This window comes from Homalodisca vitripennis, unplaced genomic scaffold, assembly GCF_021130785.1.
Source record: "Homalodisca vitripennis isolate AUS2020 unplaced genomic scaffold, UT_GWSS_2.1 ScUCBcl_3698;HRSCAF=9387, whole genome shotgun sequence".
NCBI lineage: Eukaryota > Metazoa > Arthropoda > Insecta > Hemiptera > Cicadellidae > Homalodisca > Homalodisca vitripennis.
This window is the reverse complement of record NW_025779803.1, coordinates 9,256-34,863: the sequence shown is the minus strand read 5'-3', so window position 1 is coordinate 34,863 and position 25,608 is coordinate 9,256. Positions and strand designations below refer to the sequence as shown.

General features: G+C 32.4%; 1 protein-coding gene across 1 annotated transcript; it reads right to left on the bottom strand.

The window, feature by feature from the left end:
• Positions 1 to 272: 272 nt before the first annotated feature.
• On the bottom strand, positions 273 to 24,772 carry LOC124372639. The gene is made up of 5 exons (XM_046831042.1): positions 24,657 to 24,772; positions 21,375 to 21,490; positions 2,961 to 3,004; positions 494 to 647; positions 273 to 356 (listed from the first exon to the last, which is right to left on the bottom strand). The coding sequence occupies exons 1-5, from the start codon at positions 24,770 to 24,772 to the stop codon at positions 283 to 285; spliced, it is 504 nt and encodes a 167-aa protein (XP_046686998.1). The 3' UTR covers positions 273 to 282.
• Positions 24,773 to 25,608: the final 836 nt, after the last annotated feature.

Sequence of the window (25,608 nt, the reverse complement as noted above, 5' to 3'; positions counted from 1 at the left end):
TAAAAAAGTGGAACTGGTTCTAGAAGAAGTAACTGTACATTTACATTTCTACATTCCATACTAAACACTACACTATTTAGAATTCAAATTTACCTTAAATTTTCCCATTAATATATTTGGGATTCCAGATATAAGATGTTATAAGAAAACAAATTATGATATACATCATGCTGTCCAAACACCACTCTAGCTACTTATTATCTATATCATCCAAACACATTTTTAAAAACTTATAATACTGACCTTCAACTGACTTAATTGCAGGAATTTTTCCCGATCACCTTACTTCTTACTTGCTTGGTCTCTGGGCGAGGTGGTGACTTCTCTTTTCACATTCACAACTTTTGCTGAGGATACTAAAAATAAGAGATATTCTTAAATGAGTCTTATCTTAATATGCCCCAGTTTTTGACCACATCACATTTTAATTTAACAACATAAAGAGTTATATGAATGCTGAGAACACTATGAAAGAGATAGATAGGATACTTACATGGAACCTTTTTATTGGGAGGTTTGGTAACTTCAACCATTTCAACATCATCATCATCATCATCACTAGAAACATCGCTAGAACTGTCATGTCTCTTAGTTAATGCTGCCTTTGTATCATCTTTGCTCTGCAGGATCACTACCTTTCTCAAACTCTACAAAAGAAAAACAAATATATCACAACATTTATTAACTTACTTATTATGGTTTTTATTTATATATTTTAAAAATTCTAGTAAACATTCTGAGAAAAATACTGTTGAGTGGTTTGTTTGTGTTTGCTTTTTTTAGTGGGTGCCCTTTATAATTAGAGTATTTTAACCCTTTTAGGACGACAAAAATTTTGGTTATTTTTTAGGTACGCATTTTTTGACGTGACCATATTTCATAGCGAACATACCAAAGAAGACGACGGTGAAATTGGGCAAAATGTAGTAGTTTGATAAATATATTATAAGTCCATTATTTTAAATTGTCCTTACACCATTTTTTTATCCACATGTACATAATTAAATTGTCTACAATATGGTAGCATTTATTACTATTTACAATAACCAGAAAAATTAAAAATTAAATAAAATTTTAGAATTTATATTTTATTTTTTTATTTTATTAGTTTGGCTTCAGTTTACTATGATAAAAAAAAAATTTTTTACTGTGGGAACTAATATTACTATGTTTCTTACATAGTTTTCAGTTTAAATACAAAATTTTATTAACATTGGTTGAGAAATAATTGTTTTACAACAAAAAAACTTACATTACTACAAATGTTCAGATGCACTTTCTGAGTATTGTAACTCACGGTCCAGTTCACTGCTGTGATCAGCTAAGTTAAATTGATCCATATTCACAAAAGAAGTTGAACAAAACACATTTCACTATAAATCTATAAACACTAAGTTTATAACTGATCTGAAACAATCAACTATAGTCAACGCGACCGCACTGTGACTGACTGAATGTAAACAAACTAGACGGAATTGGCGCGCTCCGCCGACTGGCACTACAATAGGCGCTCACGTGCAGCTGTTCTAAAAATAGACATATGTTGTATTGTTTGGCCAAGATAAGTTCCGAAATACTCCATTTCCTGTCTCAGGATGTGCCTCTACAAGGAAAACTAATTTTGTTCATCGTATTTTCGATATTACGTGAGTATTATGCAAACGTAAACCGGCGGGCACATAAAAGTCCGCTCGTCTTCTTCGGTAAAACTAGTGCGGACTATTGAAAGCCCGCATCGTCTTCTTCGGCAAAACTAGTGCGGACTATTAATAGTCCGCTCGTCCTAAAAGGGTTAAATAGTAGTGTTTATAACCAAGAGTGTATTGTATGTGGTCAAATTTACCACAAAATAACATCCTTGAGCACCAAAATCATTTCCACTTTAGAACCTATTTTTCATGTCAGGTCCATTTAACTTTGAGGTAAACTGTATTTCACTTGTTAAGACAAAAAAAGTTTTTTTTAAAATTTCTTAAAGGCATAATTTGTTTTCTTGTACAACAAAAGGGGAGATTGATGTTAAATTTAAAATATACTGAAATACTTAAAATACTACTCAGAACAAGTAGACTTGTTACATACGTTTTTTCCAGCATGAAATGAAGAATTTTGTAATGTTCTGAAAGAAACTAAAATCTTCTCATGCAAAAAAAAATAACAATAGCCTGTATAAATTATTGTTATTACCATTCCAAAATGTAGGTTCTATTGTTCCTACCAAAATTGTTTTAGCATAAATTAAGATAGCTAACTGAAGCTTATAAAAGAAGTACATTGACAAAATAATTCCAAGACTTCTTCATTGTTCAATATTATCTTAACATTTATTAAAGTAAAGGGGCTACAGATGTATGTTTTACTATATAAGTAATATTTGTATTGTACTTTATACTAAGAAAAATAAAATTGGAAAATGTGTCATTATACTTATAAAATTATTATAATACATGTAATTATTCTTTAGAAAAAAGTACTGTAAATAAATATAATAGTAACTTACAAACTGATAATTTCAGCTTTGGATTAATATAAAACCCTTGCTGAATACTTTCAATTTTTATTTGTGTCAAGGTTGAGATAATGAAATAGTGTTTCATACATTGGCACCAACTACATATTACTTTCTATTTTTTCATTATAATTGAAAAACAATGTTTTTCAACCATAAACAACCTTTTTATAGTTTAATTAAATATGAACACACCACAGATAATAAACTTATTAGGATTGATATTTGAATTGATCGTTTAATGTGTAGTAAATTGTATACATGACAAAAACAAACAGGACATATCAACCACATTCTTGTTGATACCTAGTAGGTGGGTTAAAGAACTGTATCATAATAAGCCAAAACTCAACACAAGCCAACCAACCAGATACAAATTGATGAAATAATCTAAAGGCTATCTTGTAGTTTGACACAACTTCAAAGTGTATAAAATAGAATCACAACTTACATCTTGATGTACAGATTTTGAGTGTCGAAGAATGGCAATAATATCTTCCCATCAATGTAATTCCCATCAGACGCAGGTAATCTACAGTCAGGTCCGACAACATATCCTTGTGTATTCTGTTTTCAGTAAAGATAAGGGCGTACGAAGCTCCAGTTTTTTGTTGGAATACCTGCATCTTTAAAAAACTTTAACCACGTACCTAGAAGTAAAAGAAACGAAACATCAGAGGTTACCCTTCCATAGCTCCTATTTTATGAATAATTTTATTTAATTACATCCTTGAATATTCATGACAATGTAAGACAAAAATTGTTTTTGGCTTGTGAAATTCACAATATTCAATCAATTAAATGTGATAATAAACAATAAATTAACATACACATTTCGAATTGGTGTGTACTAAATAAATACCAAAGTGTAATAAATTTGTTTCTAACAAAACAGTTTCAGTTGAACTTATTTTAAATAGTGCTAGTTATGTTGATAAGCTATAATAACGATCAATGATCTATGAAGAATACAAAATTGGGAATAACTTTAGTCACCCATTAGTAAGTAATATCAAAAAATATAACTATACCAATCATGTAATTTTAAAAATATCTTTTCTTTGTTTAGAAAATCTCTCAAAACTTACACTAAGGTACTGTACATGAAAACTATCTATCTATATTGAGGTATATAGTCAACTCAAGAACTGATGACCAATGAAATTGTATTTAATCTATCACTCTCAACAACTAGTAACCAATAAGTTTTCAATGGTCCAAACATCACCTTGAAATAGTCACTTTCTAACAATAATATTTTTTTATTAATGTAATTTTTTCTCCGTGGATAGTAAATAAATCGATCTATCAATTTTGTATTCATACCTCTTTGAGGTAAATTGGAGGTAAAAAAAATAACGTACTAGATTTGTCAGTCTTGTTATTTTCATGTCAGTAGTTTTATTTGCATATATTCTTGTTATGAATAAATACCATATTTGTATATATAAATACCCACTATGCAGTAGTGTAGAAATTTTGAAATGTTTCCAAATAGGATTTTTAGAACACTGATTTATAACTTTATAACTGTAATTCTTATGTTATTCTTTTGGACACGCATAATAAAATTGAATCAATATATACAGTTTATTTTGCTACAAAAATCATTTATAAAAACTTTCATTGTTAAAAAATGAAATACTATTTCAAGTATGAAAGATATTACATGTTATCAGGAATAATGCCAAATTTGCAGAAAAATGCTGTATGTCAAGCTTAATAAAAAATGTATTAATTAAATCTATTAAATTACTTTTGTTCTAAAAATTAAATCAAACTTTTAAAATTGTTTAGATAATTGGAAATAATTTTTAGAATATATGTTTTTTCTATTCTATATTATTTTGCATTTTGTTGTAATATAACATGCATGTTTAAAAAGACAAATGATTAGCATTGAAAATAAAAGTTACAGATTTTACCCATCAGGTTTGTAATTTCCATGTATGGGCTGCTAAATGTGATTATGTTCGACGATCTGGCAAGGGAAAATCCGATCAGAAATATACCTGGCCTAAAATAAAAATATCCCTTGGAGTAGTACTTAAATGTAAGTGTTCGTAAAGATTAAATTAATCTTTTATCTATCTATAGTATATATTATAATATATATATAATATATACAAGATAGGTTTCAAGAAGCATCTTATTGGTGTCTTCTCCTTTGCTGATTGGAAGTTCTTGAATCCTACTGGTTTCTTTGGGTAAACTAGTGGTAGATTGAGAAAAGTTTTGTTGTGGGTACCTTTAAAGGGCCACATCAGTCCTAACAGGTACCATCTATTTCAATTAGTGAGTTACTATTGTGTAGCTAAGTGTCTGAGCATGCATGCAAATCTTTTGTGGTGCCTTTAAAGGGCCATGCTTGATCATGTTTTTCTGTGGAATCTTACTTACTTTCTTATTCTAAATATATAAAAATCACAATAATATAAATATATATAGTATATATATATATATTATTACTGACATGGTTCTTAAGAGATTCAACATTCCTGATCTCGAGCCAATAATCCTTCAAGTTACAACGACTGAAGAGTCCTCAAAGATTATGAACCTACCTGAGACTATGAGTCCACCTGTTGTAATAATACAAGAGGGAAGCAGATATTGCTTTATAATTCACAATCGCCTGATGATGTTTATGGGCTATCTTTATACTCTGATATGTGTCACAAAATCGAAGTTTCCAATATCCATAACAGTAGTTAACAGTATAATTAGAAAATAGGATTTTTCCACACAACCTACTAGCCAAAGCAAACAGTAATATTAAATGGGTTTGTAAAGAAAGACAGGGTCTTTTTTTGTGACACACGTAAAGAGACTGCCCACTAGATGTCTTACTGTTAAATGGGCAACTTAATTTTAAAGGGTTCAAATTATTCACCAACATAATTAGTATATTAATTAATCTTGGCAGTAAGAGAGTCCCACAGACTACCAGCAAAGTAATAGGTAATCATACTGAATCAGAAGAGCATTAGAGAGGACTAACAGAATTCTCTGGGAACAACACTGAGATGATTTGCAATGACAGAACTCAGCCTGGTATTAATACAAGAATTACAAAACAAAGGCAATGCAAAGTGCTCTACTTCTAATACTCAATCAATCAATCAATAAATACTTTTATTCAAGTAAAAATGCACACTGTACATTGAATAGGGTCAAAATAACATTAATTAGTTTAACATAATTTATGCTTAGTAATTAACAGTTTACAATTAATTGTTCAAAGTATTATAGACTACTACTATTTTAACCTATAAAGTTTATTTATCCAAACATATATATTATAAACATACATACATATACATATACATACATATACATATACATATATATATATATACACACACACACACATACATGTATACACACACACACAAAAAAACCATTATTAAAATATAAATCAATTATCCTGAAAAGAACTCATCAATGTGAATATAAAGGAAGTTTTAACAAATGTTCTTTTAATTTCCTTTTGAATTTGCCAAGATCTGGTTCTAATCTCAGATCCCTTGGCAAAATTAAATAAAAATTTTGTTCCCATGAATGTAGTTTTCTTTTTTCAAAAAAGTTTTAATGTATGGTTTTTCTACTCTTCCTGTTTAATCTTGTGTTATATTTATGTTCATTGTTATTGTCCGTTGATTTGTCGTATTGTCTAACATAAAGAACGGTTTGGAAAATATATAAGCTATAAACTGTCAGAATTCCAAGCTCTTCAAAGTATTTTTTAACTGTTTTCTGTATTTTTCAAATGTAATATAATTCTAAGTGCCTTTTTTTTGTTGAACTAAAATTCTGTCTAAATTTTTTTTTGTCGTTTGCTCCATAAATATTTAATCCATAAGCCAAATGTGAATGTATTAATGAGAAATAGATCGTTTTTTAGAAAGTCAATGCTACAAACCTTAGCCATTTGACGCAATGCGCGTAAAGTCCAGATGACATTTTTTTAAGTATCTTATCAATATGTTGGTCCCAACTAAGATTATTATCTATTAGTAATCCAAGAAAATTTGTGCTATTCACTTGAAGCAGTTCTTCATTATAAAAACAGTGATATGAGGGTTTAACTTTGATCTCGCCTGTTTTGTGGAAAAACGAAATAAAATTATATTTTCCTGAATTTAAAAGTAAATTTTTACTTGCTAAAAATTGTTGTATCCTTTGAAAGACCAACGAATGAGGATATTTCAATACTTTCCTTTGATTTGCCTGAGGACAGTGATTGCTGACGTCGTCAGCATACATACAGACAGAGCCACTCCCCAAGGCAACCAAATCCAGGCAACCCCCTGACATAACCAAAGAAAGAGGGAGAGGACCCAGAATCGATCCCTGGGGTACTCCATATTGCATTGTTTGCAATTTTGAGCGATATGTTTTAATATATTTGTATTTGCATAAAGGATCATCAGCTACATGTTGTATTTCAACACATTGTTGCCTGTTTTTAAGATACAAATCAAACCAATTAAATTCTTTATTTTTTATTTTGCTAAGACATTTTAATAGTGTGTCATGTGAAACGCTATCGAAAGCTCTTGTTAGATCTAAAAAATATGTCAATTACTTTAATCATGCTTATCCACTGACTCAATTATATTTTCAATAAAATTTATACTTGCTGTTATTGTTTGATCTACCAACCCTAAAACCATATTGTTTGTTCATCCAATAATTGATTCCTTTCTAAATAATTTAACAGCTGAATAAAAAAACTACTTTTTCGTAAATTTTTGAAAATACAGGGAGCAATGATAACCGGGCCTATATGATGCATGATCACATAGATTTCCTTTTTTAAAATTGGAATTACCTTAGCGATTTTTAGCTTTTGAGGAAATATACCAGAAAATCAATGAGAAGTTAATAAGGTGAGTGAGTGGTTTTGAGATTAAATAAAAGGCCTTTTTTATTATTGTTATTGGGGACCTCATCAATTCCTGCAGATAACTTGTTTTCAATGGCCATTACAATTTTTTTTCCAATTTAAGCTCATCAATTGGTTCAAATCTAAAAGTTAAACCATTAGGAATATTAGGAATGGTTTCACTGTTTACCTATTTGTGTGATTAAAATGTATGTTTTGGTACTATAAGCCTGTCTACTCGCATTGACGAAAAAATCATTTAAGCAGTTGCTTACTGCAATAGGGTTGGTTATATTTTTTTACCACTGTCTTCAATGTTTTATATTCTTAACAGACTTATTTTGGTTATTTATTTCAGATCTAACAATATTCCAAATTGCTTTTCGATTTATTTCCCGAACTTGTTATTTTTTCTTGAAAGTAGTTTTTTTTAACATTATTTATTTCAACTCTAAGACTTTTTTTTTAAACTTCTAATTGTTACGTTTCAACTCTTTATCTTTAAACATTCTAAAATCTTTTTCTAATTCTAATATTTTTTGTTTTTTATTTTTAATGTCATCTGAAATCCACCTGATTAAAATCAAACATTCTATCGGTTACCATAATTTTAGGAAAGCAAATTTCAAAAATGTGTGAAAAAATATTACAAAACATGTCATATTTTCTTTCCACAGTAGCTTGGTACACTTGAGACCAACTTTCACTACCTAAATATCTCCAAAACAATTCTATATTTTTTTGTGTATATTTTCTAGAGAACTTTTCTGTATACATTTTTTTGTAACTTATTTAATCCCAAAACTTCCAACATTTGAGCATCATGATCGGAGATCTGGGTTATAATTCCACATATTTTCAAGGGTTTACTATTTTATATTAGTAACAAAGTTATCTATTGCAGTTTCTGATTCTGTAGTGATTCTAGTCGGGAAGTTTACTTTGTAATCCAAATTAATAAGATTTTAAAATATTTACAAATGTAAAATATGTTTTGTCATGGTTTAAAAACGTTAATATTAAAGTCACCAGTTATAATAATATTTTTGAATTTGTCATGTAATATTGTACATAAGATGTCAAATTTTTCTAAAGAAGATTCTACAAAACATTGTTTAGGAGACCTGTACACACATACCAGAATAAAGGAAAACTTGTCAACAGTTATTTCTGACAGGCAACATTCAAATTCTTTTTCATTTAGTAAATTCTGAACCGCAGCAGGAATTAAGATTGTTTTACTTTTAATATATCCTTTCTCACCATGATGACAACCCCTCCACCAATTGAATTAGATCTTGAAAAAGAATGGAGCATTTTTTATAATTTGGAATGTTCAATACCATGATTTCTTCCTCAGAACATTTTGTGTTCTGACAATGCTAGTATATCAGGATGTACTTCTTCCAGATTTATTTTCAAGATATCCAAACCGTGATGGCAGATGCTGTACATTCTGGTGCAAAATAGACAATCCATCTGATTTATTTTTGAATGTTACCTGTTTTAACGTTCATATAACATTTCTTTTAAATGCTTATCCTCATGTATACCCTTACAATTATTTAAACTATCATCATTTACTAGAATATCTTCAGCATAAAGAAAAAATATTGTTTAAAGTCCAACGAACTATTTACTTCTAAATTTTTTTTACTTAACATTTTTCGTGACTTTAGAAGTCAGCTAGGTTACACTCCTGGACACAGGAGGATGGCAGTTTTTTTCAGCTGTTACAACCAAGGAGCCACCCCACTATTGAGGCAGGTAACTGCCTGACTATGACTAATTAATAATTCACCAAAACCACTATTACTCTGCTTTAAAGCCTCAGAAAATGTGAGGTCTCCCGGAACCAACAAACACATCACCAGTCCGATTTTGCGGTCTCAGCTGCTCCCCGTACAGTGTCACGAAGCTTGCTGGGGCCCTCTCCACTTGCCGATTGTTCTGTATCTAGATTGATGTTAGACCTTTTATCTCTCATTTGCTTCTTGGCTGGACATCACCTCTGGACCAGTTGTGTAGTGAAGTCCAGGCTGCATAGTTCTGGTGGTTGAATTGAGGCGATTTAGGTTGCTCACAGAGTTGAGTTTGGGCCGGATTAGGAGATCTGTCCCTCGTTTCACTGATGGCAAGTTGTTTGAGCAATTTTGTTTGTGTTGTCCAATTAATGTTATTCTGTCATTTGTTATTGGTGTTTTTGGGAGATTTAGATGTTTGCAATAGTTTCCTTTGTTTATCATTTGGCGCATTTTGTGTATAAAATTCTTCAAAATTTAGTCCATTTCTTAGGGTTCTTGAAGACTCTTCTTTATATGTTACTATTTGAACTAGTGCCCCCCGTTGCCTTACAGAAATCCTTTACATTTGAGATGAAGTGATACAGTGAGATATTATCCCGTACACAGCCAAGAGGAAGAACAAATTAATCGTTTTAGTTTCTTGTTTTGAAAATTTAATTTTAGTTGTTTAAAGGCCAAGTCATAGTCCCATCTTTTGATGGTTTCCAATTATATTTCTGTTTGGTTATTTAAACTATATATGGTAGCTTCCATCTTCAATTGTCTGACATGCCAAATGTGTACTGGGACACTGAGATGGTAAAGGTTTCCCAAAGCGATTTCTAAAAGCCACAGCAACACCAGCACTCATTTGTCTAGGCTCCCCAAAATCAGAGGATATGCAGTGGGCAAAGGCTGTCGATTTGTCATTTTCGAATTTCTTAATGACCGGTTGCCATGGTTCTCAACAATCACCTGAATACAGGAGCCCGAACACACTTTCTCCCCCTTCCGAAACAGGAAATGAAAGCTCCTCCTCAGGCTAAGAGATGTTTCAATGTTGTTCTGACTAATTCCATAAGTTCTGGTCCAGGAGTGCCACCAAAGAAATGCTTTTTATAATTTTGTGAGCCAATTTTGTCTTGCCTTTATTGTTCAGGTGTAAACCATGTTCTGGTGTAATCAGATCTTTCTAAAACCGTTGAGATTAAGGAGATGAACATTACCATTTCGAGCTGTTTATCTCACTGATATAATTGTTAGCTAGCTGTATATCCTGGTTAGTTAGGGTGATTAAAAGGCTTGTCATGTCTGATTGGAATTGTAGTAAATAAATACTGGTCTGTTTTGGACTTATTGTAATTAATTTTATTTTCTACTGACTCATATATTTCTTGCATGTTATCACTTAGACTGTCATTTGTACCACCCAACAGAATAACAGGGTTCTCATTTGTCCAAGGATGCCGACTCTATCACCTGCATCAGAGTTGTGTTAGCTCTACTATATCTGAAAGGCATTGATTTTTCCCATGGCTGAGTACCTCTACTTTAATTGAGCAATGTTGCTACCTTGACTGTCAGAACAAATAATCATCCTAGTTTCAGGCAACTCAAGAAGTTTAGTCCCCTACTGACCCAAGTTTTTCATTTTTATGTTTGATTCTAGCAGTTTTTCATAGCTCTGTTATTGTTACTTTGTGTTGGTGTCGAGGCCAGTGTAGGTCCCTGAAGATTGTTCTGTCTCTTGTACATCAGCTAAAACTTTATATTTGTTATTTGTGGTCCAACCCAGTCATAGATATAAGCCTATTGTTCTCTTTTTTTTTTTTTAACTTGTATTTTTTCCATTTTTATTGCATGATTTGACAGTAAGCCAAAGCATCCTTTTGTTTATTGCCATCGTGTACGACTTTGCACTGGAAGAGGTCAGAACTCTGTATTTTTTCTGAATCATTTTTGCCTTCCTGATAAGTGTATACCCCTTCGTAAGTTTGTGTCCCTTGTCTGTCTCTCACGCTCTTTATTTGGTTTTTCTACCATCAATTTAAAAAATCTCTCACCATCTAACTGAGAACTATTCATCAAACATAGGACAAAAGCGAGCGCTTTACGATTATTTGTGGTAAATCTAGTACAACGGTTTGTATGAAATCAAAAATTTGGAGAGCCAGTTTTTAAAATGCCATGAATGATGGATTTCAATAGTCCACACAGGTAAAAATTCCACAATCATACCCATTCTGCTGCTGAGGACCATTTAAAATGGAGAAATCGGCAGTCAATGCAGTGTCTCCAAGATTACATTGACCAAATTATTGGCAACTTTATTTGCTGAACTCAAATTTAGATTCCTGTATGAATCAAAATAGTAGTATTTATTGCAGTTCTTTGATAAACCAAGGTACTCCAATGTGACCCACTGTTCAGCAACCTCAGGTTTGTCTGAGTTATTAATTGGTAGTATTATATTTTCTTTTGTTTTCAATAAGAGGGGGTCAATCATAGGTACATACTCTTTAGAAATCTGTAATGCGTGCACAATAAGTGGGTTTACCACAATGCTTGAAGTGTTTTTCCAAACAATGCTCATTCAAAAGCTCAAAATAAGGGTTGCAATGTAAAATCGGTAAACAGTTCTGGCTTAAGAGCTCCGAATGTAATAGCTAGTCGAGTATTAGTATTAAGATCATTAACCTCCAACACTGATTTTTGAGTCTTTCCTCACTTTCGAGGAGTCCATTTTCTCCATCAGTCCGACATTTACATTGTGCAATCCTTTGATCTCTGTTTGCAGTTTAAGCATTTCTCCATTTTTTGATCTGTAGATTTTTAATGTTTCTTTTAAAGCTTTTATTTCACTATTCAACTTTTCAACTGTTAGTTTTAGTGTTTCCTGGCATTTTTTATCATTTTCCTCATACTTAAATTTTATTTTACTTAAAATTATCTTCCAGGTTCTTTATTTTTTTTATCATAAAAGCACTTTTTCTTTATTATTCTTGCTCTTCAATATCTTCTAGTAACTGTGTTTTTTTTCCTGAAGTCTCATAATTAGCTGTGATTTCTCCATGTTGTTTTCTTTTGTTAGCTCATAAAGTTGTAGGGAAAGGGTGTCCATTTCTTTCTTGGCAATGTTTAATTTATCTTCAGTTTCCAACTGTAAATTAACGAATTCTAACTTTTTATCATGAATTTTCCTGTTTAAGTTTTATTGTTTTCACATAAAAGTAAGTTACCCTGCTTCTGCAGCCCAGACTTAAAGATGTTTCCAAGTCTTCACTTCCATTGAGGGAGAAATTTGTTAGTTTTTCATGCAATGTTTTTTCCATATTTTCATAATTATCTACAATCAATTCCACACTAGCACTATGATGTTCAAAGTCCATATCCTTTTTTTGTAATGGTTTGATCATATCTTAGATTACTTAATTTTTGTTATATTGTTTGCTTGTTTCTTCCGTCAATTTATTAACTAACGTAGTTTCTGCTTCCTTCAAGGCGTTATTCAATTTCTTATTTTTCAAATTTTCTGCTCTTAAAATTCCATATTTATGTTTATTTTCAGAGTAAAGGCAAATACTACCCTGACTAACTAGCCCTATCTCTTTCGTGCCAAAAAATTCTACCTTATATTTTGGTACCTTGGAGTCATTTTCAATATCTAAAATGACAGCCGGCCATTGAGGAAATCCCTTTACTTTGGCAAAAAACTGTATCTCCTAAGGTAAACATGCTGCTATTTTTAATTTGAGACTTCTATTTCTTATCCAAATTTAAAATTTTATTTCATTTTCAGAGTTTTTATTCTGGAGATAGCAGATTAAAATATGAGTTGCAAGCAAGCAATTAATTTCAGTCAGCCTTCCACTTTCAGAAGGCAAAAACAGCAGTACACAGCCTTCAACTGGTTGGTCTTACAGAATGTGTAGTGCACACAGCAAATTAAACAGCTGTCAACATGCAGTCTGCAGATAGCAAGCAATAAACAGCTGTTGGTATATAGTGGGGAGCAGACCTTTATCAACAGGAAAGCTGCTGCACAGTCAAGCAAGTGATCAATGAGACAGGAATTTTATTATTCTACTTAGGTCTTGTTTGTAAAATTAAGATGTCAAAATATTAAAATGTGCAGCTATGGATAAAGTAGTAACTCTATATGAAACTGATTACAATTTGTAGGCTTCTCATAATTTAATTCAGGCTCTTGAAAAGTGTGTCTCAAAACATGTGTTTTCAGGCAAGTTTGATAGTGAGCATTAAAAAGTAATAATTTACTCATTCGTCTGCAGAGGTAAAGTTATATCCATCTATTCCTTTAGGTGAAGTTATACTTCTCTGGTTCATTTCAAAAAAATCAAATTGTCACAACCACTTTGTAAAAACTTATTTTAAACACTGAAATATTTAAGCACTATATTAATTGTGACTGTCATGTAGTCATGTGTAGATTCCTTTTTAGTGGATACTGGTTAAAACTAATTCTAAAAGATAATCATTGTTTACTAATTGAAGACCCTAACATACATTTTTCTGCATACCTAAGCGATGAAGAGGACGAAAGTGACTGCGGAACCAGATCAGTAATGAAACGTGTTTATACGAAATGTAGCTGTAAACTCAACTCAAACTCGGGGAAATTATCAACACTGCACCCCCTGATGGAACTTTTTTAGAAAAATACAGGGTGAGGCAGACCACCCGTACAGTACGTATAGCGGCCAAACCAAACGAGGTAGATTATTCGTAACAACTTAAAACCCCCCTATTTCCACCCCAAAGAATTTGGAGAAATTATTTTGAAATCTCTAAAACTCCCCAAAAGGGTAGTTTTTGGGGGGTAGGGGTGGTTTTGGAAAATTTTCAAATTAAAAGGTATGTTGAGTTATACCTCATTTTAAAAGGTATTTCTTTACTGATTATTTTGATACAAAAAGTTGGACTTATCTTGCCGCTATGTACAGGGTACACCAAAACGTTAAAAAATCAGGGGTTTGTGGGTAAAATTATTGCAACTACTGCACAAAATGTAGAGAGACGATATTTTTATTGAAAACTAATGATGAGATGGCGTATCGAAAAATATCATCAAATGCCACCCTACCCCAAAATTTACACATTTTAAAAATACATAGAATTTTGAAATACTTAACAGCCCCAATCTAAAAAAAAATCAAATAAGCAACCTAGGTTGTGGTTGTACATCATTAGAAAGGTCTTTAAAAAATAAACATTTTCTACATTTAAAGTTTGTCTCTATCTCCAATGGTTTCAAAACTGTAGTACAAAAATAGATTTTTTAATAATTTTACTAAGTTAGTTTGTATGGAACAAATGGAAAACAAGTTGGACTTTTAAGTTTAATTTGTTTTATAAATAATGTAGAAACAAAACACATCAGGATTTCTATCATGTGTATCATGTTTTCAAAAGCAATCCAACCGTGGTGTTTCTAAACAATCCCAAATACACGAGTTGCCCTGGAAAACTTTGGAACCAATTCCTTAGTCTCTTATCTAATCTCTGTTATTATCGGCTCCCTATTCAGTTTGTTCTTGTGACCACGTGGTATGAGGTAGATATTAATTTAATTTTTTTTTAAGTACGTAGTGTAAGTTTTTGTTTGTTCTAAAATGCCGTTCTAAAATGAGGAGGCGTTCCAGAAGCTTATGGTGTCAGGGGAATGTTTCCAAAATTACTCAGTCTGCTGCTTCTTTTATGCCCAACGTTACCAGACCGCGAACATCACTCCAGGATCGTTTTTCAAAAGACTTGCTAGTCGAGTTCGTGATACAGGTTATGTTCAACCTGACCACAACAAAAGAAAGGAACTCGCTAGCCCTGAGAAGGTGATAGGGCACCCAAAGTTTTGGCAGCCTTTGAACTAGATCCGCATGATTCTACACGAAGATTAGCTCTTGATTCTGGTATGAGTCAAAGATCTGTTTTAAGAATCGTTCACGATCACAAAATGCACCCATTATAGGATGTCATTACATCAAGATCCTCCATGGAGATGATTACTTTCATTAGAATGAACTTTTGTTTGTGGGCTCGAGAAATACTACAAACAAAATTCAAAACTTCTCACCGTAAACATTCTGTGGTGGGATGAGGCCACGTTTAGGAGTAATGGAGAAGTGAACCTTCAAAATATGAGATACTGGGCGTTTGAAAACTCACACTGGATGCGAGAAGTGGACAACCAAAGGTAACTGGACACTAAATACCTGGTGCGGTATTATCGGTGACAAAAATTGTAGGGCCATTCTTCTTTGACGATCCGCCTAGACCGAGTAGTTTATATCAACTTTCTCATTGTCACATGCCTAATTTATTGATCGAAATCCCTGAGGAAGTCTTGACAATGTATGTGGTTTATCCACGTTGGGGCACCAGCACACTACCGCCGAAGATTCTCGATTAATTCTAAAACGAAGCAATACCCTGACAGATGGTTGGAAGAGTGCGGCTCTGTGAACTACCCAGCGAGATCCCTGATTTAACGTGTATGGACTTTTACTTGTGGTGTAGACTAAAAGAACTAGTGTATAAATCAAGAACAAACAACTAGAGAGGACATGATGCAGTGGATAAGGGAGGCTATAAACACGACCATAGAGAAGAGATAATTAGAGCTGTAGATAGATTTCACCTTAAGGATTGAACTCTGTCTGGAAAACAATGGGTTGCAGTTTGAGCACCGTTTTTAACACTTCTTGAGGTCAGTTACTAGGTTATTTGGTTTTAGTTTGATTTAATTGTCATATTGAATTATTTACCACGATGCTGTAACATGGTAGATTTGTTTCAAAGCCAGTTGAAAGTGTTTTATTTTGTTAAATAATGACAGGATACTCCTTTCCTTCCATGGCACTCATATCAATGATTAAATAACAACAGGTTTTCTACCTATAACATTTTTGTGTAATTTAAGTGTAAACTTTTTATAATTGAAAATGTTACTAATTTAATAACTGGGGTAAATTTTCCTGTTTCATGAGAGAACTCAGCACTTATCGTAAGACACTGTAGTTTACAGTTTTCCCAATACCTTTTTTAAATTTTTAAAAGACTCTTAAAAAATTGGAATACAGTATTTTTTTCAAGTCCCATAAAAAAATAAAATAAAACAATAAGAGACGAGTTTACTGTTGTGAATATTTTTATTTACTTGCACATTTGCACTGATTATTTTAGTAATAATTACATTGAAGTTAAAAGTTTATTAAAAAAATCTATTTTTTTGTAACTACAGTTTTTGAAACCATTGGAGTTAGAAGGACAAACTTTTAATAGTAGAAAAATGTTATATGCTTTTTTAAAGACGCTTTCTAATGATGTACAAACACAAACCTAGGTTGCTATTATGATTTGATTTTTTTTAGATTGGGGTGCTGTTAAGTATTTTCAAAATTTCTGATGTATTTTTAAAAGAATGTCGTAAATTTTGGTGGTAGGGTGGCATGTTGATGATATTTTTCGACTACGCCAATCTCATCATTTAGTTTTCAATTTTAAAATATCGTCTCTCTCTAAACACTTTGTGCAGGGAAGTGTGCAATAAATTTAGCCCACAAACCCCTGGTTTTTATTAAACGTTTTGGTGTGTAGCCCCTGTACATAAGCGGCAAGATAAGTTCCAAACTTTTATTGTATCAAAATAATCAGTAAAGAAATAACCTCTTATAAAATGAAGGTATATACTCAAACAGTTACCTTTGACATACATTGAAAATTTAATCCAAAAACTCCACCCCTACCCCCCCCCCAAAAACTACAAAATACGCCTTTTGGGGAGTTTTAGAGATTTCAAAATAAAATTCATCTCCAAATTCTTCTGGGGTGGAAATAGAGGGGGTTTAAGGTTGTTACGAATAATTCGTACCTCGTTTGGTTTGGTCCGCTATACCGTACTGTTCTGTGGTGGGGTTTGCCCTCACCGCTGTATAAAATATTATTTTCATTTCCACCCTTGAAGAGACTCCATTAGTACACAGCTTAATGAAGGAATGAATGGACTGGATTAGTAGTTGTGGTTTGGTGCTTTTTTATAATACAGACACAGTAAAAATGTTTCTTTACCATTTAACGTGCAGAGGAAAATCAGCAAGAAGTGCTAATCTAGAATTAAAATAAAAAAGATCTGTTCATTACAACAGCTTTGTCACTGTCATGCATTCCTGGTAAAACCTTATACATAGTCATCTGCCTAATCCATTGGGGGAAGGAAAGTAAAAAAATGGGAAGCGCGAGATTTTACCAAATTTTTGAGAACTTGGCTAATGAGTGTTTAAAAAATTTGCCGAGTGTTGTTTTCTATTGACTTAGGTTAAAACAGTTGAGTTTTTTTTCCTTAAACAAAGCTGCTTAAAACGTAAAAATGATTCTCATTCACAGTCCCTGTTTACAGTATCTTCCTAGGTACTGTAATGCTTTCCTTTGCATTTGCAATTAGACCTTTATAATTGGAGACAAAAAAAACTTAATTAAGGTTTTAGATTAAAATTTTTTGGGACAAGCCAGCAACTTAACCAAAAGGAAAGAGCCTAAAATACTCACCCTACAAAATCTGATAATATACAACAGCTGGAGAACAAGAGCCTCAACACATGTTGTATGTCAAAGTAACAGTACCCCAACAGCTTAAGGTATGACTGAACCTCAAGCATATCAATCAGAAGTGTCTGCACTGACAGAGTCAGAGGGTGAAATTGTGTGAAAGATAAAAGAAGAACTTCTTTCTCAAGAGTATGTCTAAAGATCTATCGGGATTACAAACCTAGCCATAAAAGAGAAACAAATAACCCAAGAAATATAAAATATTTTGTTAGAAACCAAAGGAAAGATTATGTGGTTAATTGATTTAAAATAAGATGGCAACCTTCTTACTGGGCAATCCTGATACAATAAGATCAATTGTGGATAGCGATGGAGCACATTACATAAACTTTGATTAAATAGACAAAAACCTTAAAATATTCTTACTACCCCTAATCACTAGTGTCATAAACAACCATTAATTCTGGTTGTCTAACAGCACAAAACTGATGAGAATGATCCTTAAAATTGATTAATAGTAATAAAAGAATACCAATATTGGAGAGCCCTTCATACTTGTAAGACCAAGTTTAACCTTGTAAACAAGGTTTTCCCGGTTTGTAACTAACACAGAACAGGGTTAAAGTAATAAAATTGATGCGATTAAAACTGCTTACTTAACACCTATAAATCACTCTGATATATTGATTCTTACAGGAACATGGACAAGATGCAGGAAAAAAATAAAGGAGTACTCGGATAATAAAATTAATTTATTAGTTTCCTGGCCTATAGCAGAGAGAAATACAGTTCGAAAAAAGGTGGAGTTTGCAATTATTTTAAACGACGTCAGGGTATGACGGACTTACGTCATGTAGTACTAAACACTCCTGAAAATATCACTGTCCCCTTTGATAGGTGATGAAATAACTGCCTAAAAAAGCTTGTTGCTTAAAAATAAATAAAAGGCCTACTTTAGATATTAGTTACGGAGTCGTATCGCAATCCAGATATAACGTTTGGATATGTTTGCCACGCCGGCCTTGAAAAAAAAAAAAATTATTAAGAAAAACTTTTTGATTCTCTAACCCATTAACAAAAAAACAACTCCGAATTTTGATGGAGGAGTAGTGTTAATAGTATGACAGTCCTCACGCACTCCAAAGAAGCACAAAAGTTCAAGCGAGCTAATTACATCGCTTTATGGGCTTTAACTAGACTTTATTATCTCCCCCTCAAAACCAAGGATCACTAAGGATTTCATACTTCTTCCTCTCAATGATTGCAGTTTAGTAACGAATTTCGCAAATGTCATACAGATAAAAAGTAGAATCAGTATAGCAATGCCTACGCTAATATCAAGTGTCACTTTCGTACAACAAAACCTTAAGATAGCCCAAGATGATTACCAATACACAAAAAAAAGGGAAGAATGAGACGAATGATGTCCAAACTACAGGACCTATTTTGCTTATCTCTTCTACATCTAAAGTTATATTTAAGAAAATTGTGTTTTAGACCGTTCTTGGTACACTCATATTACAACATTAATGACATCCTGACAAGTAGGCAACATTGGTTTCAGGAAAGGAAAGTCACGAGCCATAACAGCTTCTACGTGGAAACAACAGAATTTATATTGGACGCTCTTGAATATGGGGAAGGACTGTGTTCTGGAATTTTTTTATGGACTTGTAGCAAGGCTTTTGACTGTCTCAGTCATGACTCCATTCTTCTGAAAATATGATTCCGATGGGCAACAAACTAAATCTAAAGAGTCGCAGGCCAGTTAGTTGAGTTAAAACACACTGTTTGAATAGGAGAGCATCTACCACATCAAAATCATATGGGCATTCTACCAGTGACATAGAGGGATACCTCCCAGGGTTCAGTTCTTGGTCCCCTCATTATTTCAATTTTATTTAACAAATGATTTGTCCAATTTTTTCAATGAAGCCATACAGCCTTTCAGTTATCTAACGCGCTGATTGACACTTGTAATTGCTCACAAGCTAATAAAATCGAAGTCCAGTCCTTGGAAATAGATTTCATACATAAGCATCTCCAACTTAAGCTTCTAGAATATTGCTGAAGAATAGAGATCATATTGCAGATCCTCAAAAACAAAGGTGTTTACTGTAACAATAGTGTTATCTGGGATGTTTTTGTACTGAATAATTGGGCAATGTCCAGGAAAAAATCATGTTTCCCTTTATATGATGTTTTTCAAAAATTGATATTCAATATTCCAAATTTAGAATATCTCAAAAAAGTAGTCTAATCAAGTGCGATTTTTTTTTTGGCAACGTTGTGTTATTGTCCTGAATTTTCCTTGCAGCAAAACACTACTATGATTTCCAACTTTAATTTCTCTAGTTTTCCATCTCCTCCACTAACAAAACAAGGCACTTACGGAAGTTTAAAGTAAGCAAAGTCCCATCTTGTAACCATTTAATAACATTGTTTGGTTAAAAAAAACATTGTTGCGTTAAAACTGTCATTCATTGATTTTGTGACAATATAATTGCATACCTCCATCCAACCATTGTTGTTGTCAGATGTCAATAGCACTTCTCAGTAAGTAAAATGAAATAAAAAACAAGCTGGTAATGATTAATTATGTGATTAATTATGAATAATCTATAGATCAACATTTTTGTATTTTCTATAGTTTTCCATATTCTTAATTGATAATCATTGATTCAATTGAGATGGTTTCCTATTATGCCTTGCAGTCATAGATAGCATAGAACGGAATAGATCTCCACAATAGTGTAATAGTTTTAGATCTGCAAACTGAAATATCACTTTGCCACCCGTAGGCTAAACACATTGTTGTTTCCTCCTATGACCTCATAGGTGTTACAGAGTTTATTTTTTTTTTACAAAAGTTTGATCTGTGGGAAAATCAAAACTCATTTAACCCTTTTGTCACGCCACAGCCTATTTTCCCAAAAGTATTACGCAGAAAAACGCCAAGGGCATTTTCAAGCAAGTTTTTGCAAGCTTTTCCACAAAATGTAAAATCATAACTTTCTTTAGTTTTTTAACAGATATTGGATGATTTTTTTAACCCATTATCTTTGCTTATGAAATGCCCTTGTTCAGTTTTTGGTAAATTTTAGTTGCCATAAATGTAATTTAAAACATATAAAAAAATTAATAAATTTAAGAAAAAAAATTTAAATTTTCAAAAAAAATTTTTAAGAGCATCAAATAAAGTGGTTTTCAAAACACATGTTATGCTGATTTCCCCTGTTTTCTAATCCTAGGAAAATTAACTCAAACCCACTTAACCTACATTACAAAATTTAAAAGGCTACCTTTACATTAGAAAGTCTAGTTAGTGACTTTTTTCAACTAAATGAAGACAACGGGCACAGTTTTTTGTAAGTTGCCATGGACGTTGTAATGTAAATGTTACCACTATATTCACAAATCAATATTTGACCACTAGAAACACAAAACAAAATCAACATCTTTCCTTCAGTCTTTCATTGTTAAAAAAATCCAATCACAAAAACTAATAACTAAAAAGAGACTATGTGCATTATTTACATTACACGGATGGAGTTCGTAACATCGGTGTTTGCAAAACAAATGGCATGAATGCCTTTTCTTGCAATTTTTACAAATAGAGTCTGGGACCTACCTTCCCTTGGACCTCCAAGCAGCAGTGCTAACTTTACTTGCAAAAACCACAGCAGTTTCCTTTCCAGGGTAATGATTCCAAAACCAAAAATCATTTGGTCCATCTTCTCCCTCCACCTGCCATGTTTCGTGGTCCGATAATTTATGTCAAGACCACTCTTGGACCAAGGTCCTGAATAATAATGCTTGTGAACTGGAACCTTGGACATAACTTTTCAACAACACAATTTTTCCCCTTATTAAATTATACTAGAGCATTTAGCCCACTATTCAAGCAAAATACCATTGTGAAGGTTACCTTTTCCAGTAAGTTTACTGTCCTCGTTTCATACCAAGGTAAGCAGTAAAGCATGCAGGTCTGACCCCGTCAACACTCCCCATGCATCTGTTGTTACTGAGCAATAACTTTCAAGGTTTTAATGTAATCTTCATTCTTCTCTGTTATTTTTTTGTTATCTTTTCAACCATTTTTTTGCGGTAACTTTACCTTTTGTAGACCAACAACAATCACGGGTATTTTAGACTTTTCTATGTCCCTGTACGCCAGCCATCAGTAGATTGTCGATTTCTCATTATACAGAGCTTGACCTACATTCCAACTTTCCCTTTCATTCTTTCAAGGTATTCCCTTTTCTATTTCCACCTAATCGTCCCAGTGATGTATGTTGTGAGGTTGCTAAACAGGAAATTTATTGCAAGAGGAAAACGAATTGAAAAAATTGTCAACCAAACAAATGATACCTTTTTCCCCAGGTACTGGGCCAAAATTTTTGTAATAAATTTTTTACAAACTTTGGTACGCTAGTATCATTTTCAATAAGTTACCATCTGCATCTCCTACTATTTTCCTTTATTAGCCAAGGTAAAACCTAGGCCCAATATTTTGGTTACTAAATCATATAACATCCACAACATTGATTTCCCCATTTTAAAAAGGTGTGTATTATTAGGGAAGAGTAGTATTTAATCGATTGCAAATGATTTTTTTGTACCAACAAGGGGAACTCTAATCAAATAGAAATTTCCCTATGTGGAGTGTAGTGGGGTTCTGAATAGCCCATTTGCATGGTCTAAGGAGGGGTTGAAAATTCTTCCAGCAGGATCATATTCTGGTTCACCGGTTTTTGCTACGGGTGCGATTATCCAAACTATGTAATAGAGATTGATAGGATTCGCCTCAAAACGATTTCTTATCTAATAACATTTTAGGAAAAAAGGGTGGACAGTGTCCAATCCAGGTTGACCAATAACTGCTAATGGTGGGTTTCTTATTTTAGTCGCATATTCAATATACAAGCTAAGAAAAGCTTTCATTTTCTTCGAGTGTAAAACCAACTCGCCAACTGTGTACCTCTGGGCGCCTGGGGACAAATTTGGATGAGTTACGAATATATTTCATTTGCATAGTGGTTAGGGGGTTTCTGGTAACTAAAGGTTTCAAGTAAGCCAAGAGTAAAAGAACATAATTGAAGATAATGAAACAGGCAATGCATCACTTCGGAGGGTAATCGCTTTGCGTCCTGGTATTTCAGAAAAGGAGGGAAAATTTGTGTTATTGCCAGGATCTTCAAGCCTCTCATCAGTTATTTTTACAATTATTTTCTATCAATAATGGGGTGATTATCATTTTGTTGATGGACATTACTATTAGGCCTAGAAGCACTCAGTATTATTCTAATCAGAAATATTAGCCCATTTTAAGGCCAAGCAAATAAAAATAAATGTATTAAAAAAGCCAAGGATTCAATGCATGCATGGCAAATGTCCAGAGCCAGCTGATATATGAGAAAAATTGATGCCCTATGGCCCAGGTGTCAATTTGCTACTTTTACATGCATTTTACAAAACACAGATCTGTAAACCTCAGGCAAAAACATGCTCTGAAACCTTTTTTAAAATAAATGTTTGGTACTTTATTTTTAAGCTGATATACCTAAAGCAATATTTTCAGTAATAAAAATTATACTTGACCTATGTAATTAATATGATGTAAAAACTTTTTTTAAGTTTAGAAGTTTAGGGTTTCTGGTTGGCTGTCAAGCTCGTGGCCATCTTTACTCCATTAAGAGAAGAATTATTTAGAAAATATATATATTAGTGAACCAGTTAAAATGTTGGGTATTTTACAAGATTTTATGTAATATGTAGTATTTGTATTATTTTAGTATTGGTGTTTGTGTTATTTTATTGCACATTAGATATGTTATTGTTAATTTATGTATTAGCAAGCATGTGATATTTTATTGTTGAACTGAGAAAGCCTATTGTAATTTTGTATTACTTAATGGTCAATAAAGATCCCTTGATTCTTGATTCTTGATTTTTTTTTATTTTAAATTTATTTGATTACAGTTTGGACTAAAGTTAAGTAGGATACAAAATTATGTTTAGAGTAATTTGTATTACTAAATTTTTATTTTATACTTCTATTTTGTGTAATTAGTAAAAATTTTAAGGGATTTGGGACAATAAATAAGGATTTTATGTCACTTTAAAAATAATTTGTTGACCGAACAAATTTTTACAGGTTCAGCGAATACTTGTGTACAGTTAATTCATATTTATACAAACTGATAAAAAAAAAATAGAAAAGACCACACCACCCATGCATATATAAAACATGTTCAAGCTGAGTTATAACTGTGCCAATATTTATAGTATAAAAATTATTACTTGACCATATAAAATTTATTAATGTTAATTTTTTTTTATATTTATAATTCTTTTATTTAATTTTTTTAAAGTTTAGACTGAAATAAGTAAGATAAAAAATCATGTTTTAGAGGTTAATTTTATTACTAACATTTTGTTTTAATACAATTTTTTGTATACATCTAATAAATATTTGAAGGGATTTGCACAATATAATAAGGATTTTATGTCACCTTTATAAATAATTTGTCACGAACACAATTTTAAAGGGTTTCAGATGACATACTTATGGTGATAACTTAATAAAGCATTTGTACAACTGATTGAAAACAAGAAAATACACACCCATGCCTCAGATAGAACATATTTTAATGGACACTTACTGTAATAACTGGGAAAAAAATCCCAATATATTGTGGCCCAGTCCTAGTTTTTCTTTTTTGTTAAAATTAAAGATGTTTGTTGTTCATGCATTTACAAGACTTTAGCAATCCACAAGAGATACAAATAAAAAAGGACAATTTTTTTAGTTTTCAGATGTATCACATGATCACATTAAGAGTATCTGTACAACAATACATACCTAGCCTACCTATATGTACACTTTTAGCTTGAACCTTTCTCAACTTACACCCACTTTATAACTTTGAAAGCACTCTGCGGCTGCAACACCTTGTTTGACAGCGTCAAACACATTGTCACGTGTCCTCCATCCTCCTTTCTCACCCTTGAGCCTAAATGCTGCATTTCTATTTCCTTATTTTTGCAATACATACTCGCACAGTTGTTTTACTTCTTCTTGTCCAGGGAGGAATTTTAATTTAGTCCAAATCTCTCCAAAACAAGGATTGTCAACACCCACACCTCCACCCCATTAGATTTGCACAGAAGCAATATCTTTTGTGGAAAGCCAATCTTCCGACAGACGTTCAATTGCTGATATAGTTTAAAAATTAAGTCTAGTCATTGGGGTTTCCCATGTGCAATTATCTTTATACAATATATAGGCATTCAGGTACCATACGGGAAAATATGGTGGGAAAGTGACTTTTTTCCAGTATTTACATGTACGCCGATGTCTTGAGTACAGCATTTGATCGGAGTATCGATACCACCATGTTTTGATTGGTATTGTCTTATTTAATTTTGCGTTTTTTTTCTTTATAATTACTTTATTTCTCTTAATTTTACTCCTTTGGGGACTTGCTGCCTCTGAGTTAGTGGATATGGAGTAGGGGGGAGGGGGACAGCGGCACATGTGGTACAGGGGGGCACAATGTGGACAATTTGAATTTCCCGCCACGCAACTTAACCAGTTTAGTTCAAAACTTTGTTCACAGAACAGTGTTGGTCTACTGTTTTCCTCCAGATAAATTTAGTGGCTGTTTGGCTACATGGTATAAGAGGTAAGAATATTTTTTATGTTTTTTATAGGCTGTCAAATGTAAAAATTGAGCCCAAATTTTATCTTTAAAAGTTATTTTATTCGGGTCTTCCTTATAACATTAAGGTATTTTTATAAACTCTAGTAATATTTAAGCAACTTTTTTTGTGTAGAGATGTCATATATCCTAAACCTAAAA

Excerpts from the sequence above, each read along its gene's own strand:
- LOC124372639 (XM_046831042.1), bottom strand. The coding sequence starts at position 24,772 with ATGCAGCATTTAGGCTCAAGGGTGAGAAAGGAGGATGGAGGACACGTG. Across the intron at positions 21,491-24,656 it reads TTCAAAGTTATAAAGTGGGT|GTGGAGGGAGAAGATGGACC; the intron begins GTAAGTTGAGAA and ends GAAACATGGCAG. Across the intron at positions 648-2,960 it reads CAAAATCTGTACATCAAGAT|AGTTTGAGAAAGGTAGTGAT; the intron begins GTAAGTTGTGAT and ends TTTCTTTTGTAG.